Genomic DNA, 25,579 nt, shown 5'->3' on the forward strand with positions numbered 1-25,579 from the left:
TGATCCTAATCTCCAATAAGCTCTAAGACTGTCAGCCCAACCCCCAAAACGATGGTTAGCCCAAGAAATGCCGCCCTCCTCTCTAGCAGCCTCCTTAGCGTCTCGGGTTGCTTCTCAGTCCGACTAAACAAAAGAGCAAATTTAAATTGAGTGGGTCGGCAGCAGTAACATTTTTTCCATAGTTTCCCCTGCACTACGGACGCGCTTAGATCTAACGGGAATCTCCCCCCCCAGTTGGAAATCCAAGCTTTTAACTCTACAAGGAAGACAGAGGATAGATAGGAAATCTACTACTCTGGCTGATTACACTGGGACTGCTGGAATCTGAGAACAGCGAACCCCAAACACAGGAATACACTGCAACAAAACTTCTCCCTCACTGTCTGGGTTGCAGAGGGGGTCCCTCAATCCCCATCGCGGTTGCAGAGGAGGTCGCACATTCCTCGGATTCCCCAGCACAACCCGGGAGGGGAAAGGTGGACCTGTTACTTGATCTCAGAAACATCAAAAGAGCGCAAAAAAAGTTGTCACTAATAATTCTCTCGCCTCCCACTTTCCTAAAGTCACAAAACGCCAAAGAATCTCCATTCATTTGCAAGAGAGAAAGAGGGAGAGAAGGCTGGATCAGGACTGGGGGCTGGCATTCAGCCTTGCTTACCTTACTCTTGACTTCCACTGCGTTGCAATCGAAAAACCGCAGACTCTGAGATTTATTAAAACTCCGATTCATTTTTTCGGTCCCAGTTATCTCTATTCTTCGCCCTTGTTCAACAAGGGCTACAAAAAGCTTATCCTTCTGTGGGAAAGCGCCCCCCTCCCCCTGCCTGTGGCTGGTCCCCCGACTACAGGCGATTTTATCTTTCTTTGGAACACTGCAGCCCCGAGAGAAGTCTCTTCTTTGCCCCAGCGTTCTAATTGGAACGCTCGCCTCAGTCTCTCCGCTCTCCCCAGGCTTCAGTAGGTAAAAATCGCCCGAACAGGGCTCACAGCGCGCCGTGACTCAATGGGAAGAGAAGCTAGGAGGGAAGACGCCTGCACGTATTGCTCCGCCTCACTGGAGACCCCGCCCCCCTTTCTCTCCTCCCCTTCATCATTCCATTTCTCTGGAGTCTGGAAGTTTGCTGCTGCGGCGGCTGCTGATACCGCTGCCTTAGCAGGCTCCTCGCCGGCAGAGGACGCGCTCTGTTGTCAGCAATTCAGTGGCGAAATTCCTGAACGCGAGGCAAAGCCACACAAAGCTCTGGAAACTGCAAACCGGGTTTTCTAGCCAGTGAAATTTGCACCGCACCATGGAACACCTATCGTGGCCAAGCTTCCTGGCTTTAGCGACCCCGCGAGATTCTAGTGTCTACTGGGCTTTTGTTTCCTTTCGTCAACCCCTTCTAAAGAATTATTATTTTTGTTTTGTTTTGTTTTTTGGTTGCTGTTGGGGTGGGGTTTTTTGGGCGTTTTGGGTTTTGTTTTTTTTTTGTTTTTGCTGCTCCCTTGGGTAATTATTTAAGCGAAGCATAGCAATGAAAACCGGGGGGGGGGGGAGAAGCAAAAGAGAAAAATGCATTCCCTATTTAAGAATTTCTTAAACTTGTAAAGTCAAGAATAGATAAAATCGCGGGGAACGGGGCAGAGTGGGAGGGGGAGTGAAAATCTTTGGATGATCTGCAGAAATGTCATTGTTCCTTTCTGGCTCAGGCCCTGAATACTAAACAAATTCCATTCACGAAGTTTTTGGTGTCTCAAAACCTCCCCGAGAATGGATTACAGAGAGATTTTACCGCTGCCGAACTCCCAACCCCTGTCTGCTAGAGGGAGGTGGAGTGGGGTGGGGGGAATCTGGTTTATATATGCCCCTGTAGCCGAGCCTAGGAGCAACTAGGGGGTGCAGTGCATAGAGGTCCGGGCCTGGAATCCAGTTGACACTGAGTTAAAATTCGGCCTCAAGACTCTAGCTGTGTTACCCGGGGCAAGTCAGTTAACCCTGTTTGCCTCAGTTTTCTCATCTTAAAATGAGCTGGAGCAGGAAATAGCAAATCATTCCAGAATCTTCCAACAATAATAATAATCACTAACATTTACATAGCGATTTAAAGTTTGTAAAAAAATGCTTTACAGATATTTAATCTTCACAACTGATTCCATTTTAGAGATGAGGAGACTAAGGGTGAGAGATGTTAAATGACTTGCTTGGGGTCACACGACTAGTAAGGATCTAAGGCAGAAATTGAACCCAGATCTTCCTGGCTCCAAGTCTGGCGCTCGGTCCTCCATGCCACCTACCTACCTGCCTACCCAGGTGAGCTCAGGGGCCACTTCTTCCATGAAATCTTTCCACCTCCCCAGTTGTTAGCCAGGAGTATGCTGGTAGATGTTTAACAACTGGATTTCCAAAAGAAATGTACCCATGACCTAACTTCTATATTTAATCTGCCTTATTAACATTTTCTTCATCATTTTAAGTCTGGACAGTTAAGAAAAAAAATAAATGAAGCCCTGATTTGTAACATTTGCAGATTTCCAAGATGCTTTCCTCAGTGGGTTAGAACTGGCTCCGCCATACCTGTGGATCCTCCCCCTCCTCTAGTTACTGCAGATTGATTTATTCCTGTACTTGTAACCCCCAGTAACTTGCAAGTTCCCTGTGCACAAGGATTATTTCCTTTTTCTTCTTTGTATTCTCAAAGGTGTATGGGGTGTTCAGAGAGGACTAGCACCTCTGGTGTGAGGGTTTGCTGAGCCCTTTTCAGGGCTACTCATCCACCATTGGTGTCCACCTGTCACCCAGCTCTCACCTGTGGCTCCAAGAAGTTGTAGCATACACAGTGGCCACACCACAGCAAAACCTTCTCAGCAGACAGACTAAACTAACCAACAGGCCTCACACTTGTTGGTAAGTTGGGGACAGGAGCTGGGGGTGGGGATGAGGGGCTTCAAGAAGCACATGAAGACTTCCCCGTTGGAATGGATAAATAAGAACAATTTGTTCTAAGGGCCATGAAGATGGCTGAAGCAGGTACTGTGGTCAGACATTGAAGATACCAAGGTCATCCACTGCATCCCTGGCCATCAAAGAAAAGTTAGATAGGGGAGAAGGGAGACCTCCCACAACCCAGTGCCCTACTTTCTATATCCATCCTACAGTGCCCCTTCCCCCCTCCATTTTGTGGGCTAATCAAGGCAAAGGGAGCTCGGGCAAACAAATAGAGCCCTATATTTCCAGCCTTTCCCTTTCCTTTGTTTCATTTATTGTCTGCCAAGGTCACCCACTGCGTCTTGACTTTTGTCTTACCACTGGACTTTGATGAGTCTGGAAGAAAGAGTGAGGCAGATGACTCTGGGCAACTCTGCCTCACTTAAATCCAGTTCCAGTGCAAGTCAAGACATCACCCCATGATGTCATTGGTCCTCTTTGAAACAAAGGATGAATGAGTAAGCCCAGAGTTCAGCTGAACTGGCCTCCGGTTGACATTGACCTGGAAAGCAACCGAAGAAATCATCTAGTCAAACCCCTTTGTTTAAAGATGAGGAGAAATGAAGCCTCTGAGAAGTGTATTGATGTGGCCAAGGATACACAGCTAGTAAGTAGCCACACTGAGGTCTGAGTCAAGGATTCTAATTCCAAGTTTAGGCCTCTTTCCACTATATCACTACATCAAACTAAAGAAATGAAGTCCAAGTAGGGGAACTTGATACTTGTAAGTCCAGTCAGTCAGTCAACAAGTATTTATTAAGTGCCTGTTATATGGCAGGCGCAGTGCTAAGCACAGTACACACAAAGAAAGGGGAGTTTGTTTTGTTTTGTTTCATTTTCTAGGAGTTTAGGATTTGGGAGAAGAAAGACTTAGAGTCTTCTCTGAAATCACCCCCAAGAAAGCTCAGGGCCTGAGGCAATACTGGAAAGACAGCTCTGAACATAAATGGTAATGATAAAATATTTGCTTTTTTTTTTTTTTGCTTTTCTGGTGAGGCAATTGGGGTTAAGTAACTTGCCCAGGATCACACAGCTAGTTCGTGTTCTGTGTCTGAAACTAGATTTGAAGCCTGGTCTTCCTGATTGCAAGGTCAGAGCTCTATCCACTGCTCCACCTAGCTGCCCCTAATATTTGCTTTTATTTCTTCTATACTTTAAGCATCTATTTTTTTTTCCAGTGAAGTCCCACTTTCCTCTGATGAAGATTACAATGCTGTTCATAACCTTCATGATGGCCATCCTGGAATTTATCAAGGCTAGTCCTTAGACAAAAGACATGCTCATTACTCTCCAGGCTTTATTATGGACTTTTTCTATTATGCCTAGAAATCCTTCTGCTTTCCAGTTTCCCAAAATTGTTGTGTTGTTGCATTAGAGTATAAACTCTAAGGGAAAGGACTATTTTTCAGCTCATAATGCTATTCCCAGCTGTTAGCACTGTGCCCAGCACTAACTTCCTAATTATGAAATGCTTTCCTCAAAATAACCTTGTAAAGTAAGAAGTGCATGTATTATTGTCTTAGGATCATAGATTTAGAGCTAGCAGGTGCTTTAGAGGTTAAGTTCAACCCCCTTATTTGACAGAGACAGAGAGAGATGAACAGGCAGACAGAGACAGAGAGACAGAGACAGAGTGAGATGTTCTTGTTCAGTCATATCCAATCCAAGTCATATCTTCCCATGGACTATAGTGCACCAGGCCCTTCTGTCCTGCACTATCTCTTGAAGTCTGTCCAAGTTCATGTTCATTGTTTCCATGATGCTATCAAGCCATCTCATCCTCTGCTGTCCCCTTTTCCTTTTGCCTTCAATCTTTCCCAACATCAGGGTGTTTTCCAATGAGTATCATCTCATTATGCGGCCAAAGTATTTAAGCTTCAGCTTTAGTATTTGACCTCCCAGTGAATAGCCTGAATTAATTTCTGTAAGTAATTGACTGATTTGATCTCCTTGCTGTCCAAGAGACTCTCAAAAGTCTTCTCCAGCACCACAATTTGAAAGCACCAATTCTTCAGCATTCAGTTTCCTTACAGTCCAACTCTCACAGCCATTTATTACTTCTGAAAAAACCATGGCTTTGACTATACAGACCTTTGTTGGCAAGGTGACTTCTCCGCTTTTTAGAGAGAGATAGTATTTATTAAGTGTTTACTATGTGCCAGGCCCTGTTCTAAGCACTGAAGATAAAAGTAAAAGCAAGCAAGACAGTCCTTGCCCTCAAGAAGCTTACAGTATTTTTTTTTAAACTTCTTTTTTTGGAGGGAGAGGGGAACTAACAAGCTTACATTCTAATGGGGGACACTTGAAAGAAGATGGCTGTTGGCAAGATGAGGCTTTGAAAGCTCATCCATAAAATCTCAGGGATCTAGAGACAGAGTCAGTCAGGCAATAAGCATTTATTAAGCACCTACTATGTGCCAGGCATAAGCACTGGGGTACAAAAATAGGCAAAAAACAGTCCCTGCCATCCAAGAGCTTGAAATCTAATGGAGACAACAAGTAAACAAACCAATACAGACAAGCTGCATGTAGGATAAATTTTTGTTGTTATTTTTGTCATTTCAGTTCTGTCTGACTCTGTGACCCTTTTGGGGGTTTTCTTGGCAAAGATACAGGAGTGATTTGCCATTTCCTTTTCCAGCTAATTTTACAGATTCGGAAACCGAGGCTAACAGGGTTAAGTGACTCACTCAGCCAGTAAGTATGTAAGCTGGATTTGAACTCAGATCTTCCTGACTCCAAACTCTATCCACTATGCCACCTAGCTGTCCCCAGGATTAATAAGAAACAATTAATAGAGGGAAGGCTTTAGAGTTAAGAGAGGTTGGGAAAACCTATCTGAAGTAGTTGGGACCTAAAGGAAGCCAGGGAAGCCAATAGTCAGAGATGAGGAAGGAGAGCACTTGAGGCGGGAGGGACAGACAGAGAAAATACCCAGAGTAGAGAGACAGCGTCATGTTTGTGGAACAGCCAGGAGGCCAGGGTCATTGATGTCATTGGGAGAAGGAGAAGGATGAAGGCATCATGGCATAGGGAAGTAAGGACACTGAAGCCTGCTGAGGTTAAGTCACTTTCACAGCATCCCACAGTTAGTGTTTGAAGGAAGATTTGACTCCATGTCTTCCTGACTACAGGCAGCTAGTAGATAAAGCCTGGAATCCAGAAGACCTGGGTTCAAATCTGGCCTCAGACACTGACTAAGCTGTGTGACCCTGGGCAAGTCACTTCACCCTGTTAGCCTCAGTTTCCTCATCTAGAAAAATGAGCTGGAGAAGGAAATGGCATACTACTCTAGTATCTTTGCCAAGAAAACCCCAAAAGGGGTCACAAATTGTCAGATATGACTAAAATAACTCAATAACAACAACAAATGAAGAACTTTTAAACATGGATTGTAAATCATGGGGATAAATCTTGCAGAACAGATTATAGAATCTCCATTTCTGAAAGATTTGAAAACAGTCTGGATTCTCACCTCTTCCTTCAATGGTATAAATGTATTCCTGACTTTGAGTGGGGGACTGTAACACTTTGTTCTTCTGGGATCCAAGAAGCTACAATCTGCATCATTCCTTTGGCTCTTAAACAGAAGCTGCCTGGTATTGCTATGTAACTTTTCAAGTGTGTGTATTGTTTTCCCAGTGAGATTGCAAACTCACAGAGCATAGATAAGGACTATAGCATAAGTTTCCCAGTGTCTCCTCTCCCCTCCTCACACTCCCCCTGCCCCCTAGCACCTAATACACAGCTACACACAAGGGAAGCAATCAATTCAATTCAATTCAATGAATATTAATTAGGCCCCTACTATGTGCCAGGCACTGGAAATGCAGACCATAAAGAATGAAACAGTCCCTACTCTAAGGAAGTTTATTTGGGGGGGGGGAGGCAATCTGGGTTAAATGACTTACCCAGGGTCACACAGGTAGTAAATGTCTGAGGCCACATTTGAATTCAGGTCCTCCAAGACTCCAGGGCCAGTGCTCTATCCACTGTTCTATGTTTATATTCTATTAAGGAGACAACATGTATTTATATAAGTACATAGGAATAAAGACCAGTCCTATGATTTTCAGGTTCTACTAATGCAGGTCTACACCTTCTCTGCAAACTCTACTCCTAGACAGTTGCCTAGAGTACTAGGAGTTGCAGTGACTTGCCCAGGGTCACCTAGCCAGTATGTGTCAGATGCAGGGCTTAAACACCCACAGCTTCCTGGTTTCAAGGTCAGCTCTAGCTACTAAACCATTGTTTCTCTCCATGTATGTGTATGTACCTATATGCCTATACAGGGTGTTCCAAAAGTCTTAGTGCAATTTAAAGCTTTTATATTTCAATACTGTCATCTTAGGGCAGTTTTTAAGATATTGAAACTGCACTAAGACTTTTGGGACACCCTATATATGCATAAAATACAGAATAATTACAGAGAAGGGATGACACTCAGGAGAATCAGAAAAGTCTTCTTGTAGAAGGTAGTGGCTGATTTGCCTAAACAAAGCCAAAAAAAAATTAGTCTTTGCCCTCAAGGGGCTTACATTCTCCTGAGTTTTAATTCATAGGACCAAGAAAGGATTGTATAGCCTAGCCTCTTGTTTCCATCCAGTCCTGACTTCCAGATAGAGTGTATTGAATGTGAGGGAGGCTGGAGACACCCACCAAGCCATGTCTCTAAATAAGCCTGTGCTCAGTGCAACTTCCGGCATCGATCTAATAACCCCTCTAGGCAAAATCCACTGGTCACTTTTTTCTTGCTGTACAAACCTCAATCTGAAAAACTGGCAAGGACTGAGTAGCAAACCTAGACTCTCCTCCCTGCCCCCAGCTCCATCTACTGTAAGGGAAGTCAAATGAACACTATTTTAAGGTTGTTTTTGCTGAGCCAAGCTTTGTCCACCTACAGCTTCTTTCCAAGAAACCTTCCTAGACCACCCCAGCCTGAGGTTCTCTTTCCCTACTCTGAATTTCTCCAGCAAAAAAAAAAAGTATCCTTCATTAAACCCACATAGTATATACAGCTTCATAATGTTACAATAGTTATTCATTCACAAATCTACGTGTTATCTTCCCAACCAGGCTGTGTTCCCAAAGACCTCAGTGTTCAGCACAGTGCCGGGTTTCTCGTAGATAATAGAAATATTTTACATGCAGTTAAGTGGCATAGTAGATACTGTTATAAATTTAGGCAGGAAGACCTGAGTTCAAATTTGATCTCAGACATTTATAATGTGACCTTGGGCAAGTTATTCAACCTCTCTCTGCCTCAGTATTCTCATATGTAAAATGGGGATCATAACATCACCTATCTCCTAGGTTGTGAAAGCCAGCTGAAATCACATATGTAAAGTGCTCTAAAAATGTTAAAAATGTTCTATAAACTCTCGTGAGTATTGTTCTTTGGTAGGTTACTTCAGTATTTCAAAAGACACATGATTTCACCCCTGTAGGTACTCCTTCCACTGGCACAGATTACAAGCCTCCCAAACTTTGGCAAGGACATCCTGGGTTCAAATCTGAATTCTGCCACTCACGTTTAGGTAACCTCAGACAACATTTTGGACTCCTACTTTCCACTTCTGTAAAATAAGGGAGTTGGAAAATCTCTAAGATTCCTTAGGAATGTTAAGTGAGGGAACTACTGCAAATATTCCCTCATCTATGTCTGGAACAAAGACCCCAGCACCCAGCTCTGCTCCTAGTGCCTTGGGCAGGAAATAGTATATAATTAAGTGACCAAATTCCAATTCAATAAAACCAGCTTGGACTCCCATTGAGCCCTGATGCAGCTTCATCGTAAGTATTGCTGCTTCCTTTCTTTATTTGCCCTCTTCTTTCCCAACACCTGAAAAGTCAATTCTTTTTTAAATCATATTTTATTGATATCTTTTGTTTTTATGTTGCCTACATTTTTTTTTAAGGCAATTGGGGTTAAGTGACTTGCCCAAGGTCACACAGCTAGTAAGTGTCAAGTGTTTGGTCTGAAGCCGAATTTGAACTCCTGACTTCAGGGCTGGTGCTCTATCCACTTCGCCACCTAGCTGCCTCAACATTGCTTACATTTCTCCATATGGGTCTCTCCACTCTTCCTTACCTCCCCTCCCACAAACCTTCCTTATAACAAAAAGAGGGGGAAAAGTCTGTTCAACAAAAGTAACCAATAGATTGAAAAAGTTTGGCATTATATACAATGTTTCATACTCATAGCCTCCCAGCTCTGCAAAGAAGGAGGGAAGGAGATACTTCTTCCTATCACAAAAGAAATTCTTGATCAGGTAAATTTGAAAATGTATTGTCTATGGCCAAACTAGGGGCAAGAGTATCTCTGATTAGGCATCTTTAGGGTTTAACAACAGATATTCGATTCAATTCAATACACATTTTTTCAAGGCATCAACCATATGCAGAATATTACATTAGGAAAATGTTGTCGATCTTTCATTTTTGAAGAGGATCAGTGACATCATGGGGTGATGTCTTGATTTGCTCATGAATTGGGTTTAAGTGAGGCAGAGTTGCACAAAATCCATCAGCCTTACCCTTCCAGAGTCACTGAAGTCCAGTGGCAACACAAAAGTCAAGGTGACCGGTAACAGGCCAGGATGTAGTCTATGATCTTGGCAACTTCCATGTCTGACCCAAGCTCTAAGCCAGGGGTGGGGTGACCTCGAGGGCATATGTGGTTCTCTAGGTTTTCAAGTGAGGCCCTTTCACTGAATTCAAATTTCAAAGAACAAATCCCCTTAATGAAAGAATTTGTTCTGTAAAACTTGGACACAGTCTAGAAGGCCACACATGGCCTCGAGGCCATGGATTCCCTACCTCTGCCTACTACAGTGCCTACTTCAGCCACATTCATGGCCATTGGAACAAATTGTCATCTACCCATTCCACATGGGGAAGTCTTCACATCCTTGGGGTAGACATTCCCCTAACTCACCAATGGGTCTGAGGCCTATAGGTTATCCTTAGCCCATCTGCTGAGAAGATTTTTGAGGTGTGGCCACCATGCATGCTTCTTGGAGCCACAGGTGAGAGTTGAGTGACAGGTGGACACCAAAGGTAGATGAGCAGCCCTGAAAAGGGCTCAGCAAGCCCACATACCAGAGTGCTGGTCCTCCCTGAACACCCCATAGACCACACATCAGGAAAATACAAAGTTAGATAAGACAATCATGGAAGTTCAAATCTTTCAGGAAATATGACACACATATATCAATAACTATAATACATGATGAATACATGAAAAAGGTGCAAGCAAAGTACTGTGTATTAGATAATGGGGGAAAGGTCATTGCTGCTACGGATATCAGGGAAGCCTTCCTGGAGGAGACAGAATTTGGGCTGAGCTTTAAAGGGTATGGAAGAAAGTGTGGCATGTGAAACAATGTGAGCAAATGCATTGAAGCAAAGAAGAATGGGGCATGTGAAGGAAATGGAAAATATTCTAAATCATTTGGAATGTACAGCATGTGGAAGGAAAGAGTATGATATAAGCTGGAGAAGTAGGGGGATGCTATAACCTGGAAGATCTTGTTAACTCCCCAGCCCCAGGAACAGGACCAACTTGTGATTGAGAGCAATCAAAAAGTCTGGAGGAAGATACCCTGCCTAGGTGGGAAAGGGTGAAATCCAAAAGGGTAAACAGTGTAGCACCAGAATCAAGGAAAAAGAATTCACCAAAGACCAAAATCCAGAAGGCGAGTCCAGGGGCTAAATTATCTTTCCAAAGCAAGGGGCAGGTCATTTTCAAGAGGATTAGGAAAATAATGTGAGGAGAAGCACTAGTCCTAGGGGATGCAGACTTTTATCATGCAAAATCTCTTCTCTACCTGAGACAGCATTCTCTTCGATCGGCCCACCTTTTCTCTCATCTGCATTAATGCCACAGAGGGACCAAGAGACCTCATAAAATATCAGGTTTTGCTAAGGTAGAGCCAGCTTGCCAGATGGAGAAATGCATACAGACTTGGCCTATGTTGGCTTGGTTTTTTTTCTCTGCTCTTTTTCTCAGCCTACGTTTACCTAGTGTTGTAGGAGGCCCAAGACTTCTTGGGAAGACAAGCTAATCATGCCAGGACACGTTAACTATTTTCTCCACTCTGCTGCTACTAGGCTATGCAAAGAGTGTTTCCAGTTAAACTAAAGTTAAGCAGAATCACCTGAGTTACTAGGCAGACTGTTTTTGTATAGAGTCCGCCCAGCTGTGGGCATGAAGCCCTAAGGAGTCCTGTTCAAGTCTCAGCTAGTAATTTATATTCATGGCATCTACAAGGAGGAGTCTTTCCCAGCCAGGACCCTTTAATTGTGCAATTAGGACAGAAATGCTAAAAAGCCAGCCTTGGAGTCAAAACAGTCTGGCTCAAGTGTAGCCTCTAACACATACTAGCTGTGTGACTCTGGACAACTCACTTGACCTCTCAAGTCACTTAACCTTAACTCATACAGTTGCCCAAAACAACTCTATAAGGCTCTGATCTGTATCAGTAGGTATTTCCTTACTTGGTGCTTCCTACATAGATGATATCATGTCTGCCCTTCCCCCTCTCCCCAAAAGGCTATGATTGATAGGACCCTGGAGATGAGGTAAAGAAGCAAAAATCCAATATATTCTGGCAATATGATAAGCCTAAAGCAAGGTTTCTTATCCTGCGATTGTTGGGTTTTTTAAAAAAAATTATTTAACACTTTGATACCTGTATTTCAATATAATTGCCTGCCTTTTAAATTCTATGCATTTATTTTATTCATCTAAAAACATAATCTTAAAGAGGGATCCATAGGTTTCAGCATTCTGCCAAAGGAGTTAGTGAAACAAACAAACAAGAAAAATTAAGAACCCCTGGCCTAAAGAGACGTAATTCTCTTGCCCAGGGTCACACATGTAGTCAGGAGCAGAGCTGAGATCTGAACCCATGTCCTTTGATTGCAAATATAGGGTTCTTTCCACTCTTGTGCCACTCTGCCTCCAAAGGGAAATGTCTAATGGAATGACCCAGAGAGCTCCATTCTTTTTAAGGTTTTTATCAATGACTGGGTTAAAGATTTAGCCTCATTTATTCAGTCATTCAACAAACATTATTAAACACCTACTATGAGCAAGGCACTATGTTAGGTCCTGGGGATATAGTCACAAAAAATCAAAATAACCCCTGAACTTACATTCTACTGGGGGAATATAACCTATACAGGTAAGCAAATACAAGGAAATTTGAAAAGGGAAAAAGCTCTAGGGATGGGAGGCAAGGAATTAAGAAAGCCTTCCTGTAAAAGTTGGCACCTGAGCTGAGCTTAGAAGGAAGCCAAGGATTCTAAGCATTTTGAGGGCAGAGGCTGTCTTTTGCCTTTTTTTGTATTCCAAGTGCTTAGCACAGTGCCTGAAACTTGCTTAATCCATGTTTATTGAATGAATTGAACTGAACAATGGTGGAGAGGTGGAAGGAGCTTATTCCAGGCATCAGGGACAACCTGTGCAAGTGCAAAGGTGTTGAGACGGGAGATGAACTGTCATGTTCAGGGAAGTACTAGCAGTTTATATTGAGCTTGCAGTCCACTGAAACCCTCAGATCCTTTCTCTAAGAATTATCCTAGTTACATATCTCCCAACCTGATTTGTGAAGGTTTTGGGGGTTTTGTTTCTTTGATCCAAGCCTACTTTACAGTAATCCCTATTAAATTTCATTTTATATTTGGTCCCTTATATATTATTATGGGGCTGTTAGATGGTGCAAAAGATAGAGTTCTGGGCCAAGAGTCAGGAAGACTCATTTCCCTGAGTTCTAATTCAGCCTCTGATATTAGCTGTGTGATCCTGGGCAAGTTTGTGTGACCCATTTGCCTCAGTTTCCTCATCTGTAAAATAAGCTGAAGAAGTAAATGACAAACCATTCCAGTATCTTTGCCGAGAAAACTCCAAATGGGGTCACAAAGAGTCTGAAATGACTGAACAATATGTTATTATATATTATATTATAATTAATCCCTTATTTAAATATATTAAGGTATTTTTAGAGCCAATGTATTAGGTATGCTTGTCAAATTTATGCCATTTGAAAATTGTATAAGTATGCTCTCTACAGCTTTATCTAAGGCATTGATTGTTTTTTTAATTGGGGGGGGCGGCAAATGACAGATCTCTGAGGCACTCTATCTCCAAATTTACATCAATTAATGATTATTCTTTGGGAACAGTCAATCAAGCAGTTATGATTATACATAAGTGGACTGTCATTTAGCTAATATCTCTTCATCTAATCTGCAAGGATTTCATGACACTTTATCTAATGCTTTGTTAAATCTAGGTAAATTATAACTACTGTATTCCCTACATCTACCGGGCTAATAACCCTGTTATAAAAGAAAAAAGAAATGAGGTTAGTTTGCCATAACCTGTTCTTACTGAAATCTTGACAGTTCTTTGTAGTCACTGCTTCCTTTTCTAGATGTTAATTAATTATCCTTTTAATAATATATTTTAGAGTTTTGATAAAAATGAAGACAAATTCACTGGCCTATCATAGTTGGCAGTCTGGACTCTTTTTCTTTTCTTTCTTTTTTTTTTAATTGTGACTTCCCAATAGCAGCAACATTGTACAATGATCAACTTTGATTGACTTAGCTCTCCTCAGCAATACAATGATCCAAGACAATCCCAAAAGACTCATGATAGAAAATGCTATCCATACCCAGAGAAAGAACTGATTAAGTCAGTATGCAGTTCAAAGCATATTTTTTTCACTTTATTTTGTATGTGTGTTTTTTTCCTTTTGCAAACCGTATTTTTTTCAGTGTTTTTTCTTTCACAACATGACTAATATGGAAATAGATTTTACGTGATTGCACATATATAATCTGTATCAAATCATTCATCATCCTAGGGAGGGGATTGGGAAGGGAAGGAGGGAGAAAATTTGGAACTCAAAATTTTATTAAAAAATGAATATTGAAAATTGTGTTTACATGTAATTGGAAAAAATAAAATACTATTAAAAAAGAGAAAAAAAGAAAGAAAAAAGAAAGAAAATTGTGACTTCTGTCCTCTACACTCTTGCAAGACCTTTCCCATTGTCCATGATCTTTCAGAAATGACTAACGGTGGCTCAGAAATCGCAACAGAAATGGGGAGAGATTAAAGATGGGAGGGAAGGCACAATGAAGCAATTTTTCTTCCTGACAAGATGAGAAAAGCAAGGGCATAGGCAGCAGTGTTAGCTTGGTTAGCCCCTTAACAAGAAGTAAGTATCTTCCTCTGAGAGTGGAGCAAAGGAGGAGAGATTAGAGGAGGACACAGAAAATAAGGTTTTGAGATGTGGGAGCTGAGAAATGAGAGAGCTTATGATAGCCTTAATCTTCTCAGTAAAACTGAAATATATCATCTGGTTGCTTTTTTTTTTTTGGCAATTGGGGTTAAGTGACTTGCCCAGGGTCACACAGCTAGTAAGTGTCCAGCATTTGGTCTGAGGCCAAACTTGAACTCAGGTCCTCCTGATTTCAGGGCCAGTACTCTATCCACTGTGCAACCTAGCTGCCCCAAGTCATCTATTGAGAGACAACCTCAGAATTGGAAGGAATCTTTGAAGTTAGTGCAACTCATCTCTGAGCAATAATCTCTTGTACCACATCCTTGACAAATGGTCATCTAGCCTCTACTTAAAGATCTCCAATGTTGGGGAACTCACTACCACCTAAGTCAATTCATTCACCTTCTGGACAGCTCCAGCTGTGAGGAATTTTTTCATTACATTGATCTAAAATCTGTTTCATCATAACTTGCACCCATAGTTCCTAGCTTTGACCTCTGAGGCCAAGCAGAACAAACCTGATATTCTTACTTGGAGCAGCTTCTTGACGATTTGAAGAATACAATCATGTCTCCCTTATGTCTCCCTTTAACTCCTCTTTTCTAGGTTATCCTTGGCTTCTTCTCCAGAAGTGCTCAAAATTGTCAATGTCCTACAATGTAGTGGCCAGAACTGAAGACAATATTCCAGGTGTGCTGTGTTGAGAAAGAAGACAAAAGGACCATCACCCTCTTCCTTATTCTGGATTCTGTGCCTCAATCAATGTCACCCACAAGGATACTGACTATTTGGCTACCATGTTACAAAGTTGACTCACGGTGAAATTTCCAACCTCTAAACTCATGTTTCCTAACTAGGTCTTACTCATCTTATATTGCCAGGTAATTTTTTTTAAACCAAAAGTAAGATTTTGCATTTATTTCCTTACATTTCATCTTCTTAGCATTATTCTAGACTGTCAAAATTGTTTTGGATCTCAGTTCTCTTATTTAATGTATAGGATATCCATCCCTGTTTTGTGTTGTCAGCAAATTTGATAAGCATGCCTACTATGCCTTCATCTTGATAAAAACATTAAGCAGAACAAGGCCCAGGAAAAACCCTGGAGATACTCCCCTAGAAACATCTCTCCAGTTAGTTAAATCATTACTTTCTGGGTGTGCTCATTCAAACAGTTTCATATTCACCATACTATACCATCATTTAGCTCATTTCTTACTGTATTGTCCAAAGGCGCATAATAAGAGTTTTTGCCAAATGTTTTCCTGAAATTCTGGTATATACGCTATGTTGGCTTTCCCCTGATCTTTTAGTCTAATAAGGCTGCCAAAAAAGGAACCACCTTAGTCTGGAATCATAAGATCTTTTTTTTTAAATTTTGGAAGCAATCAGGGTTAAGTGACATACCCAGGGTCACACAGCTAATAAGTGTCTAAGGCTGGATTTGCTCTCAGGACTGCCTGACTCCAGGGCTGGTGCTCTATCCACTGCACCACCTAGCTGCCCCAATGCTGAGGTCTTGATAAAGCCATGCTGGCTAGTAGTGAGAGACTAGCTGAGGTCAGATCTTGTGAAGGTGAGCTGGGTTTTATGCCCTCCTCCTGTAGTGCCTCATGGGCTAAGGAGTTTTGGAGAAGATGGGTGGTGGAGGTGACCCAAGATTGGGAATTAGCCAGACAAGAATAATAGGAGGACGGGGCAGCTAGGTGGCACAGTGGATAGACCAGCAGCCCTGAAGTCAGGAGGACCTGAGTTCAAATCCAACCCCAGACCAAACACTTGATACTTACTAGCTGTATGACCCTGGGCAAGTCACTTAACCCTGTTTACCTCAGTTTCCTCATCTGTAAAATGAGATGGAGAAGGAAATGTCAAACCATCCCAGTATCTTTGCCAAGAAGACTCAAATGAAGGGGCAGTTAGGTGGCACAGTGGTTACAGCACCAGCCCTGAAGCCGGGAGGACTTGAGTTCAAATCCGGCTTCATACCAAACATTTGCCACTTACTAGCTGTGTGACTCTGGGCAACTCACTTAACCCCAATTGCCTAATATTTATGCAGTGCCTACTATATGTCAGATCCTGTGCTAAGTACTTTACAAATATTATCTCATTTGATCCTGGGACGTAGGTACTATTATTATCCTAATTTGTACAGATGAGGAAACAGGCAAACAACAGTTTAATGACTTGCCCACTAAGTAAGTAGCTGAGGCCAGATTTAAACTCAGGTCTTCCTGACTCCAGGCCCACAGCTTTATCCAGTGAGCCACCTATCTACGTCCAATTTTCTTACCTCATTCTTTGAGACCTCTGTTTATTCGTTCAACTCTTATTTCCTATGGCACTGACCTCATAGGTTGTTGGGAGGAAGACACTTCACAACCCTAAACCTCTATAAAAGTATGAGCTATTAAAAAAATCCTTTTTGTTATTCTGTACTTGACAAGCACCAATATTGCTCACATCTCCCTCCCACAGACTCCCCCCTCCTCCAATTTTAAAAAGCAAACCTACCCTTGTGTCAAGTAAACATAAATATGAGCTCTTACTATACCTATTTTTATGATCATTTCTTTGTTCTCATTTTGTGCTGACTTTTTACCTTTTTCTTATTACCCTCCTTGCTGTATTTCTTTCGTTTTAAATATTTTCCCTTGAATTTTCCCCTCCAAAGAAGATATCCTTTCCTCCAAACCTGCTCAGCAGTTTATCTTGAATTTTATAGGTTCCTCCATGTCTTCCCCAAATCAAAGAGGGTTTCGAGATGATTTAGCTAGCCTCGATCATCTGGAGGGCGAATACAGAGACACAGGATGGTCTGTCTGTTCACTTGGGGTCTCTGTGCTAGTGGACTTATTCTCCTCCCTTCCTTCCTTCCTAGGGTAGAAGGGTTTACTTCATTGCTTTCTTCTGACAAAAAATGGTGTCAGGTAGAAAAGGATTCAGCAATGAGCTCTATTGTTCTGTCTGCTGGAGGTGGGGGGAGGGCAGACAGAGGGTAATGCCTATGGTTTGGTCTAGAATGTTGTGTCTTCTTCTCTCACTGTGGGCAGAAGGGGCATGGTGGGAGTGTGGTTAGTGTGGGAAATGGAGAGTTGGTTGGTCTGTGAGCTTTCTTTAAATGGAGACTTTGCGAGGAGTGTTTTTGTTCCAGCTCTGTATGACCCTGCACAAATCTGCCTTAGTAGGTGCCATGGCAGCTTAGGAAGTGATCAGATTGAAGCCTAAAGTCACCAAAGCCCAAGAAGGTGCCACAACTGATGTGATTTTGTTGAGCGCAGGAGTCTAGAGAACTTTTTAGATCCCAGAGGTATAGACAATATACAGAGAGAGCCTAGAATCATAGAATATTGGAGCTGGTAGGTATCATCTAATCTAACCCTAGTGTTCATTTTATAGACAAGGAAATGGAAACCCAAGTGACTAAGAAGTGACTTACCTAAGGTCACAATTAGAGCTTGAATCTGCAGCTAGGATGCGGATCTCTGGATCCCCAGGCTAATATTCTTTTCACTGTATCAGGGCTCTTAACCAATCTGTGTTCAGAGGGTCTGTAAACATGGAGGAGGGGGAATTTATTTCTTTTGCCATCCTATATCTTTTATTTTATGCATTTAAAAACATGATTCTTAGGATCCATACACTTCACCACCTAACAAAGGGTCTTTGACCAAAAAAGGTTGTTTTTTAGTCATTTTTTGGTTGTGACTGACTCTTCGTGATCCCTTTTGGAGTTTTCTTGGCAAAGACACTGGGGTGGTTTGCCCTTTCCTTCTCCAGCTCATTTTACAGATGAGGCAAACAGGGTTAAGTAAGTTGCCTAGGGTGACATATCTAGAGAATGCCTGAGGCCAAATTTGAACTCTGAAAGAGGAATCCTCTTGACTCTAGGTTCATATGCAGCTAGATGTTGTAGTAGACAGAGTGCTTCACTTGGAATCAGGAAGACCCAAGTTCAAATTCTGCCTCAGACACCTAATAGCTGTATAACCCTAGGCAGGTCACTTACTCTATGCCTGCCTGAAATGCCTCATCTGCAAAATGGGACTATAATAATAGTCTTTATCATGTGACTTCTTATGAAGATCAAATGAGATGATATGTATAAAACCACTTTGTAGACCTCCAATAGCTACATAAATGTTAACTCTTATTGTTTTATAAAGCTGACTCTGTCACAGGCTGTGGAATGGGGACTGGGTCTCATTTGGTATCTGGGATGGCTCTGGCATTGAATCTTGAGTGTATTACCTGACAACCAGGGCCAGGGACTGAGTTGAGTTGATTTGGGGGAACTTCTGCCAAGCCTGAGCCTGAGAATCTGGGTAAGAGTGGTAGAGGGTAAGGGGGCAGAGTTCTACCGCCGGGTTCGAGGTTCGAGAAAGGACCTGAATGTCTCTCTACCTTCCTTCCCACATAATACAATGATCCTTTCACCCCGCCAGGCTCCTTGGGTTGTTAGACAGAAGGGAGAGTTAGGCTGTTAAGCTGGTGGTCAAGAGTTTGATTAACTGAACCCGCCTTCAAACTTTTTAATGAAAAGTAAACAAACTCCTTTTCCCATTGCTTACCACTCTGTGCTCCCACACAATTTCAGTAACCAGAGTTCCTAACTTTTCTCTCCTGTAAAAAACTGATCTTGCAGATTCCTGTGGAACATGTCAAATGTGCAAAATCTTTGTTGATTTATTTTGCCTCTAAATCCTCAAGTCCAGTGATAAAGAATGGGAAATGCAGGAATCTGTCACTTGTCTACCCTGTGAAAGCAGGCAGTAACCAATACTAGTTTTGGCCTCTTCCCTAGATTTCTTTGGAATTGCAAAGACATGGTAACCTGGGCAGCTCCTATTTATGTAGATCTATCTTAAAAGACATCTTTCTATGGATTCCAAATAAAGTTGAATCAAGAAAAATAGCCTCAGTCCACCCTTGCTGTGGCAAAAAACTATTCTGGTTTAAAAATTTCAATGGAATCAGAGGGCCTGAGCTAAATCTGGGCTCTGCCTGTTGCCATCTATGGGCCTCAAATTCTCAATTTCCTCATCTGCAAAATGATGAGTTTGGACTCCATGACTTTGAAGGCCCCTTCCAGCTCTTAATCTATAATCCTGAGTTAATTTCTTTGGAAAAGATAAAATTGGAGAAAAAAATGTTCTATTAGTACTCATGATATCATTCCCTCTCTCTGCCCCCAGCCTTTACTGATTGGCTATACAAATTCATAAATAAGCCTTTTGGTTTGAATATCATAAGTCTGATATTATTTTTGATGGTTTAAATAAATGAATTCTTTTAAAAGTTTTGAATAAGGCATAGTGGAAAATACACTGGATTATGAGGCAGGAGGCAGGTTCTGATCCTGACTCTGCTGCTAATTTGCTGTGTGACCTGAGGTAAATTATTTCACTTCTTCTACTTATCTTTTAAAAATGGGATCAATAATAGCATTGTGGTTCACTGGAGAATGCACTGGCTCTAGGATCAGAGAGCCTACCTCTTAAGTTTGCTACTTGTGTGATTCCTGTGTTTATACTTGTGTGAGCTCCAGGGGCCTATATTTTCTCATCTATAAAATAAGGGTGTTGGTCTGATTAAGGGCCTCTGAGTTCACTTTTACCTATAGGTCTGCCTACCTGGCAACACAGGGATAAAGCAAGATACCCTACCTAAAGAAGGGGAGGCAAGGTGGTGCAGTGGATAGAGCACTGGGTTTGGAGTCAGGAAGAGCCAAGTTCAAATTCAGCCTGACACCTATTGGCTGGGTAACCCTGGACAAGTCCCTTAACCCTGTTTGCCTCAGTTTCCTCATCTGTAAAATGAGTTGGAGAAAGAAATGGGAAACCACTCCATTATCTTGCCAAGAAAACCCAAAATGGGTTCAGTAAACCAATAACTCCTAGAAGAGATTCTAAGCTCTTTAAAACATAGAACAAAGACATTCCTGGCTAAGTAGCTGGTACCCTCAGGCTCAAGTCTCTTTTGGACTCAACTTGTCTGTGTGCTTGGGGGTGGGACAAGGGCCGGACCCTGTAGGCAACCTCACTGGTTGAACTCCAACCAACTGTATTCTCTACCCCCCCACCCCCTACCCCAAATTGCTAGATATTAGGGACTAGTACCAATGAAACTAAAGTTCATTTAACCATCTTAGTTAATGAGTTTCAGTTTCCTTTTCAGTGAAATGAAGTGATTGGATAGACAGCTTCTGAGGTCCCTTTCATCTCAGGATCTATGTTGCTCTTTTATTCATGCCAAAGAGCCTAGAAGGTCAGGAGATTTTAAAGCCTGCTCCCCTTGATGTGTGTGGTCATGATTTTGGCCTCTGTCTTGGGAATGAGAATAGTTGTAAAACTTTAGGATATCCTGCTTGTAGGTGTTAAAAAATTTCCAGGTAAGTTTTCCAGAATGATTTAGCTATCTTCCTTTGTCTATTGCTGAGCCAGTAGAACAAAATGGTACTTAAGAGTGTGAATTCTTAATACAACTCTAAAAATGTCTTTCTTAGACTTTGGAAAGTAATTTATCCATTTGGTAGTCAAATGAGGGTGATGAGAGAAGCCGCTTTCCAATTTGATATCAATTATACATGTGAAGTCTTGTGAGATGTATTTCCACATTACCCATGTTGCAAAAGAAAACATAAATGAGGGGTAGCTAGGTGGCACAGGGGATAGAGCAAGGGCCCAGGAGTCAGGAGGACCTGAGTTCAAATCTGGTTTCAGACACGTGATACTTACTAGCTGTGTGACCCTGGGCAAGTCACTTAACCCCAATTGCCTCACCGAAGGAAAAAGAAAGAAAAGAAAACATAAACAAAGTAAAACAATAAAAATAGAGTAAAAAGAGGCTTCAATTTGCATTGAGTTCATCAATTCTCTCTCGGGAGGCAGACAGCATTTTTCATTTTGGGTTCTTAGGAATTGTCTTGGATCATTGTCTTGATCAGAGTAGCTAAGTCTTTCACAGCTGATGCATCTTTACAATAATATCACTGCTACTGTGAATGATGTTCTCCTGGTTCTGCTCACTTCACTTTGCATGAGTTCATATGTCTTCCCGGATTTTTCTGAAACCATCCTGCTTACCATTTCAATAATCATAATCATCATAATCATATACTGTAGCTTATTCAGCCATTCCTCAGTTGATGGACATCCCCTTGATTTCCAATTCTTTGCCACCACAAAAAGAGCTGCTATAAATATTTTTGAGCAGATAGTTTCTTTTCCCTTTTTATAATAACAGCTAATGTTTATATAGTGCTTACTATGTGCCAAGCAATTTTCAACTATTATCTCATTTGATCCTCACAACAACACTGGGAGGTGGATGCTATTACTATCCCCATTTTCCAGATAAGGAAACTGTGGTCAAGTGACTTGCCTAGGGTCACATAGCTAGTAAGTGTCTGAGGCTGTATTTGAACTCAGAACTTCCTGTCTTCAGGCTCAGACCTCTACCTACTGTACCACCTAACTGTTAGGGAACAAGGAACTTTTCTGATTGGGGTTGCTTCCAAGATAATTGGCAATAGACAGATTCCTGTCAGAGAAGCACTCCCTGTTCCTTGTCCCCAAGGCTTGTAGTCTATAAAGCTGCTCATTTCTTTTCTGCCCCTCCCCCCTCTTTCCCCTTGCATTTTTAGATCAGAAGGCAGCAAGAATGGTAGAGGGGAAAGGATTTCTCTGTATCCATACTCCCCTTATGGACTGGTGATGTTCAGGAGAATCATGTGGAGAGCACATGCCCAGGCAAAGTTCCTGGCATTCTTCTTCTGCATTTCTGTTTCTTTTTCTGGGCATAGCTCAGACATCAACTAGCAATCCTGAGAGTGGATGTTTCAAGCTTTGGAAATTACCTTCTTAATAAGGTAAGGAAGTATCTGGGTGGCACAGTAGATAAAGGGCTGGATTTGGAGTCAGGAAGACTTGATTTTGAATCCTAGCCCAGATACTTAACTACTAGTAAGTCAAGTCATTTAGCTGTTCTCAACCTCAGTTTCCTCTTCTATAAGATGGGAATAATAATAGCATTTACCTTATTGTGCTGTTTTGTGGATCAAATGAATTAACATGGAGAACGTTTTTTGAACTTTAAAGTGCCATATAAAAGACAGCTTTTGTTATCAACATCACTGTCATCAGAAATAACAATCCAGGGTTCTAGAGTTCTTAAGTTTGAGAGTTTGGGGACTGGGCTCCCAGAGGGAGAGGATTTCCTTAATAGTGAATTTTTACAGGGTGTAAGGAATAACCTCTCTCCGAAGCACTCCTGCAATTCTATCTTTTGTTGCTGCTCAGTTGTGTCCAATTCCTCGTGACCCCATTTAGAGTTCCCTTGGCAAAGATACAGGAATGGTTTTCTATTTCCTCCTCCAGCTCATTTTTATGGATGAGGAACCTGAGGCAAACAGGGTTAAGTGACTTGTCCAGGGTCACAAAGCTAGTGAGTGTCTGAGGCTAGATTTGAACCAGGAAGATGAGTCTTCCTGACTCCAGGTCTGGTACTCTATCCACCTAATTGCCCTAATTCCATCTTTAGAGAATATTCATATTCATGAGCCTTTCTCCTCACCCCCTCTCTGATGTGTTCTATGTAGAACTGCTGAAGGTAGAATTCTTCCAAGTGAAAGCTCATTTCTAAATGGTCCATATTTTATTTGTTTTGATAGTACCTACAATGCCTGACAAGTTAGCAAGTAAGAAATGTTAAATGAACAACCAATAAACGAACATGAACACGAAATGTTGTATTGGAACAAAATTTAACAATTCATGACTGGCTTAGGGAAACTTAATTCACATAGTGGTTGCAAAAAGTGAAACCACAAATATGAAGCCTCTTGAAGAAGAGAGAGAGAGAAAGCTGATGTTGAGTAGTGAGGAGTACCATCTCTCCTCCACATTTAGAGTCTAAACAATAACAGTGATTGCAGAAAAAAATAAGTGAAAGGACAATGCTGAATTGGTCCCACAAGAACATCGCAAGACTAACAGAAACTAGAAAGTAACATTAGAGTTCATGAAATGCTCTATTATGGAGCAGTGCATGGTAGTAAACTGTCCAGCCTGCCACTCTATCATCTTGAAAGCAGAGTTGGAGGAGATAAAAAGAAACAAATGATTCTCCACTCACCAATCTTGACCATGTCCTCCAACTTTCTTTCCCCCCATCCCCATCTTAATACCTGTCTCTGCCTTTGGGCTTGTGGGGGTAGGGTGGGGTGGGGTGGAATGAGAAGTGAAGAAGTGGATCTATTGTGAATTTAGAATTGGTATGACATTGTTGTTGTTCATCCTTTGTTCTCAAAGAGGACCAATGACATTAGCGGAGTGGCATCTTGGTTTTCCTGTGAATTGGATTTAAGTGAGGCAGAGCTGAGTAAAGTCATCACCCTCGCTCTCTCCTTGAGTCATTGAAGTCCATCAGAAATCATCTAGTCCAATTTTCTCATTTTTACAGATAAGGAAACAGGATCAGAGAAATTGTGACTTGTCCCCAATCACACGACCAGTAAATATCAGACATGAGATTTAAACCCAGTCTTTTGACCCTAAGTCCATCATGTTTATCTGCTACATCACAGTGAGAATAATATGAGGTCTCTTAAGAAGCATTCCAGAGCAATTCAAGTTGAGATGGAGAGAATTAAAACCATTGTAAAAGCTTTCCTAATGATAGACTTTAATTCTTTAACCCCTTGTCTTTAAAAAGAAAAGAAAAGATATAATATGAGTTTTGAGTTTCCATTGTCTCAAACACTCTGGGGGTGATTATGTCTCATTTTTCCAGAAATATGATCCTTAGTATGTGAGAGTCAACTCTCAGGTTTCATGAGGAATTTTTTAGAATCCCAAGAATACTGCACTTTGAAAAGGGCCAAATTTAGGAAATTATGATTCATGTATCACTTAGCTAGGATATTTCTCCGTGCCTAGTGACAGTTCTCATAGTAAGTGCTGATTTATTGCCTCATAACCATGAACAGATCTGAGTGTACCATTGATTTTATTGTTTCATCTGTGAGAAAATACAACGCCAGGGAAATATCACAAGAAAAGCAAGCCAGATCCATCACATCTAATGGAAAATATGCTTTCTTTGACCTTAAGGCAAACCTCATTAGGATAAGATAGTAGATATTGAGTTCAAAGCTTGTAATTTGATTAATTATGATGCATCCAGGTCTTACACTGGATAGAGTACAGAGCCAAGAATTAGGAAGACCTGAGTTGAAATTTCATCACTCTGGGTAAGTTGCTTAATCTGTCAATCAATAACATTTACTAAGTACCTACTATGTGCCAGGTATTGTGCTATATTCTGAAGATACAAAAAGAGGCAAATAGTCTCTGCCCTCAAGAAGCTCACTATCTAATGGGGATACAACAAGCAAACAGATATGTATAAACAGTCTATATACAGGTCAAATAGGAAATAACTAACAGAGCAATAGCACTGGAATTTAGAAGGGTTAACAAAGTCTTCCTGTAGAAGATGGGATTTTAGCTGTGATTTAAAGAAAGCCAGGGGAGCTAATAAGTAGAGCTGAGGAGGAAGAACATTCCAGGCATAGAGGACAGCTCGAGAGAATGCTGAGAGAGTCAGCGTCTTGTTTGAGGAGGCCAGTGTCACTGGACTGAGGAGAATAGAGCAGAGAGTAAGGTAATAAGATGACTGGAAAGGTGGAGAGAGGGGAGGGACTAGGAAGGGATAGGTTAGAAAGAGTTTTGAATGCCAAAAGAAAATTTGTATCTGATTCTAGAGGCAATATGGAGCCATTGGAGTTTATTGAATGAGTAAATGAGTGAATGTGTGTGTGTGTGTTTGTGTGTGTGACATGTTCAGACTTGTGCTTTAGGAAAATCACTCTGTTAGTTGAATAGAAGATGGATCAGAGCAGGGAGAGACTTGAGGCAGGCAGACCCACCAATAGGGTATGGCAACAGACCAAATATGAAGTGATGAGGGTCTACACCAGAGGAGAAAAGGAAGAGTATTGGAGAGATGTGGTAAAGGTGATATTGACAGGCCTTGGCAACAGATCAGATATTGAGGTGGGGGAAAAGAGGAGCGTTAGTGAAGAGTAAAGGATGACACCTAGGTTGTGAGCCTGAGGGACTGGGAGGATGGAGTTGCCCCCTATAGAAATAGGGAATTTAGGAGCAGGGGGGAGGATTTAACAGGAAGGATAATGCTCTTAGTTAGATGTCTGCTAGACATCCAGTTTGAGATGTCTGAAGGAAAGTTGAAAATGTAAGACTGGAGGTCAGCAGAGAGGTTAGGACAAGATAGGTATATTTGGGAACCATCA

The 25,579-nt window shown here is 41.7% G+C and overlaps 1 protein-coding gene across 1 annotated transcript in view; it reads right to left on the bottom strand.

Moving 5' to 3' along the window:
* PARD6G (par-6 family cell polarity regulator gamma) overlaps positions 1-1,038 on the bottom strand; it is a 158,831-nt gene extending 157,793 nt beyond the window's left edge. The window contains 1 exon segment of the mRNA XM_020986873.2: positions 659-1,038. Coding sequence (XP_020842532.1) covers positions 659-730 — 72 coding nt within the window. The 5' untranslated portion in view covers positions 731-1,038.
* Positions 1,039-25,579: the final 24,541 nt, after the last annotated feature.

Source organism: Phascolarctos cinereus, unplaced genomic scaffold (genome assembly GCF_003287225.1).
Source record: "Phascolarctos cinereus isolate Bilbo 61053 unplaced genomic scaffold, phaCin_HiC Scaffold_4;HRSCAF=312, whole genome shotgun sequence".
NCBI classification, from domain to species: Eukaryota; Metazoa; Chordata; class Mammalia; order Diprotodontia; family Phascolarctidae; genus Phascolarctos; species Phascolarctos cinereus.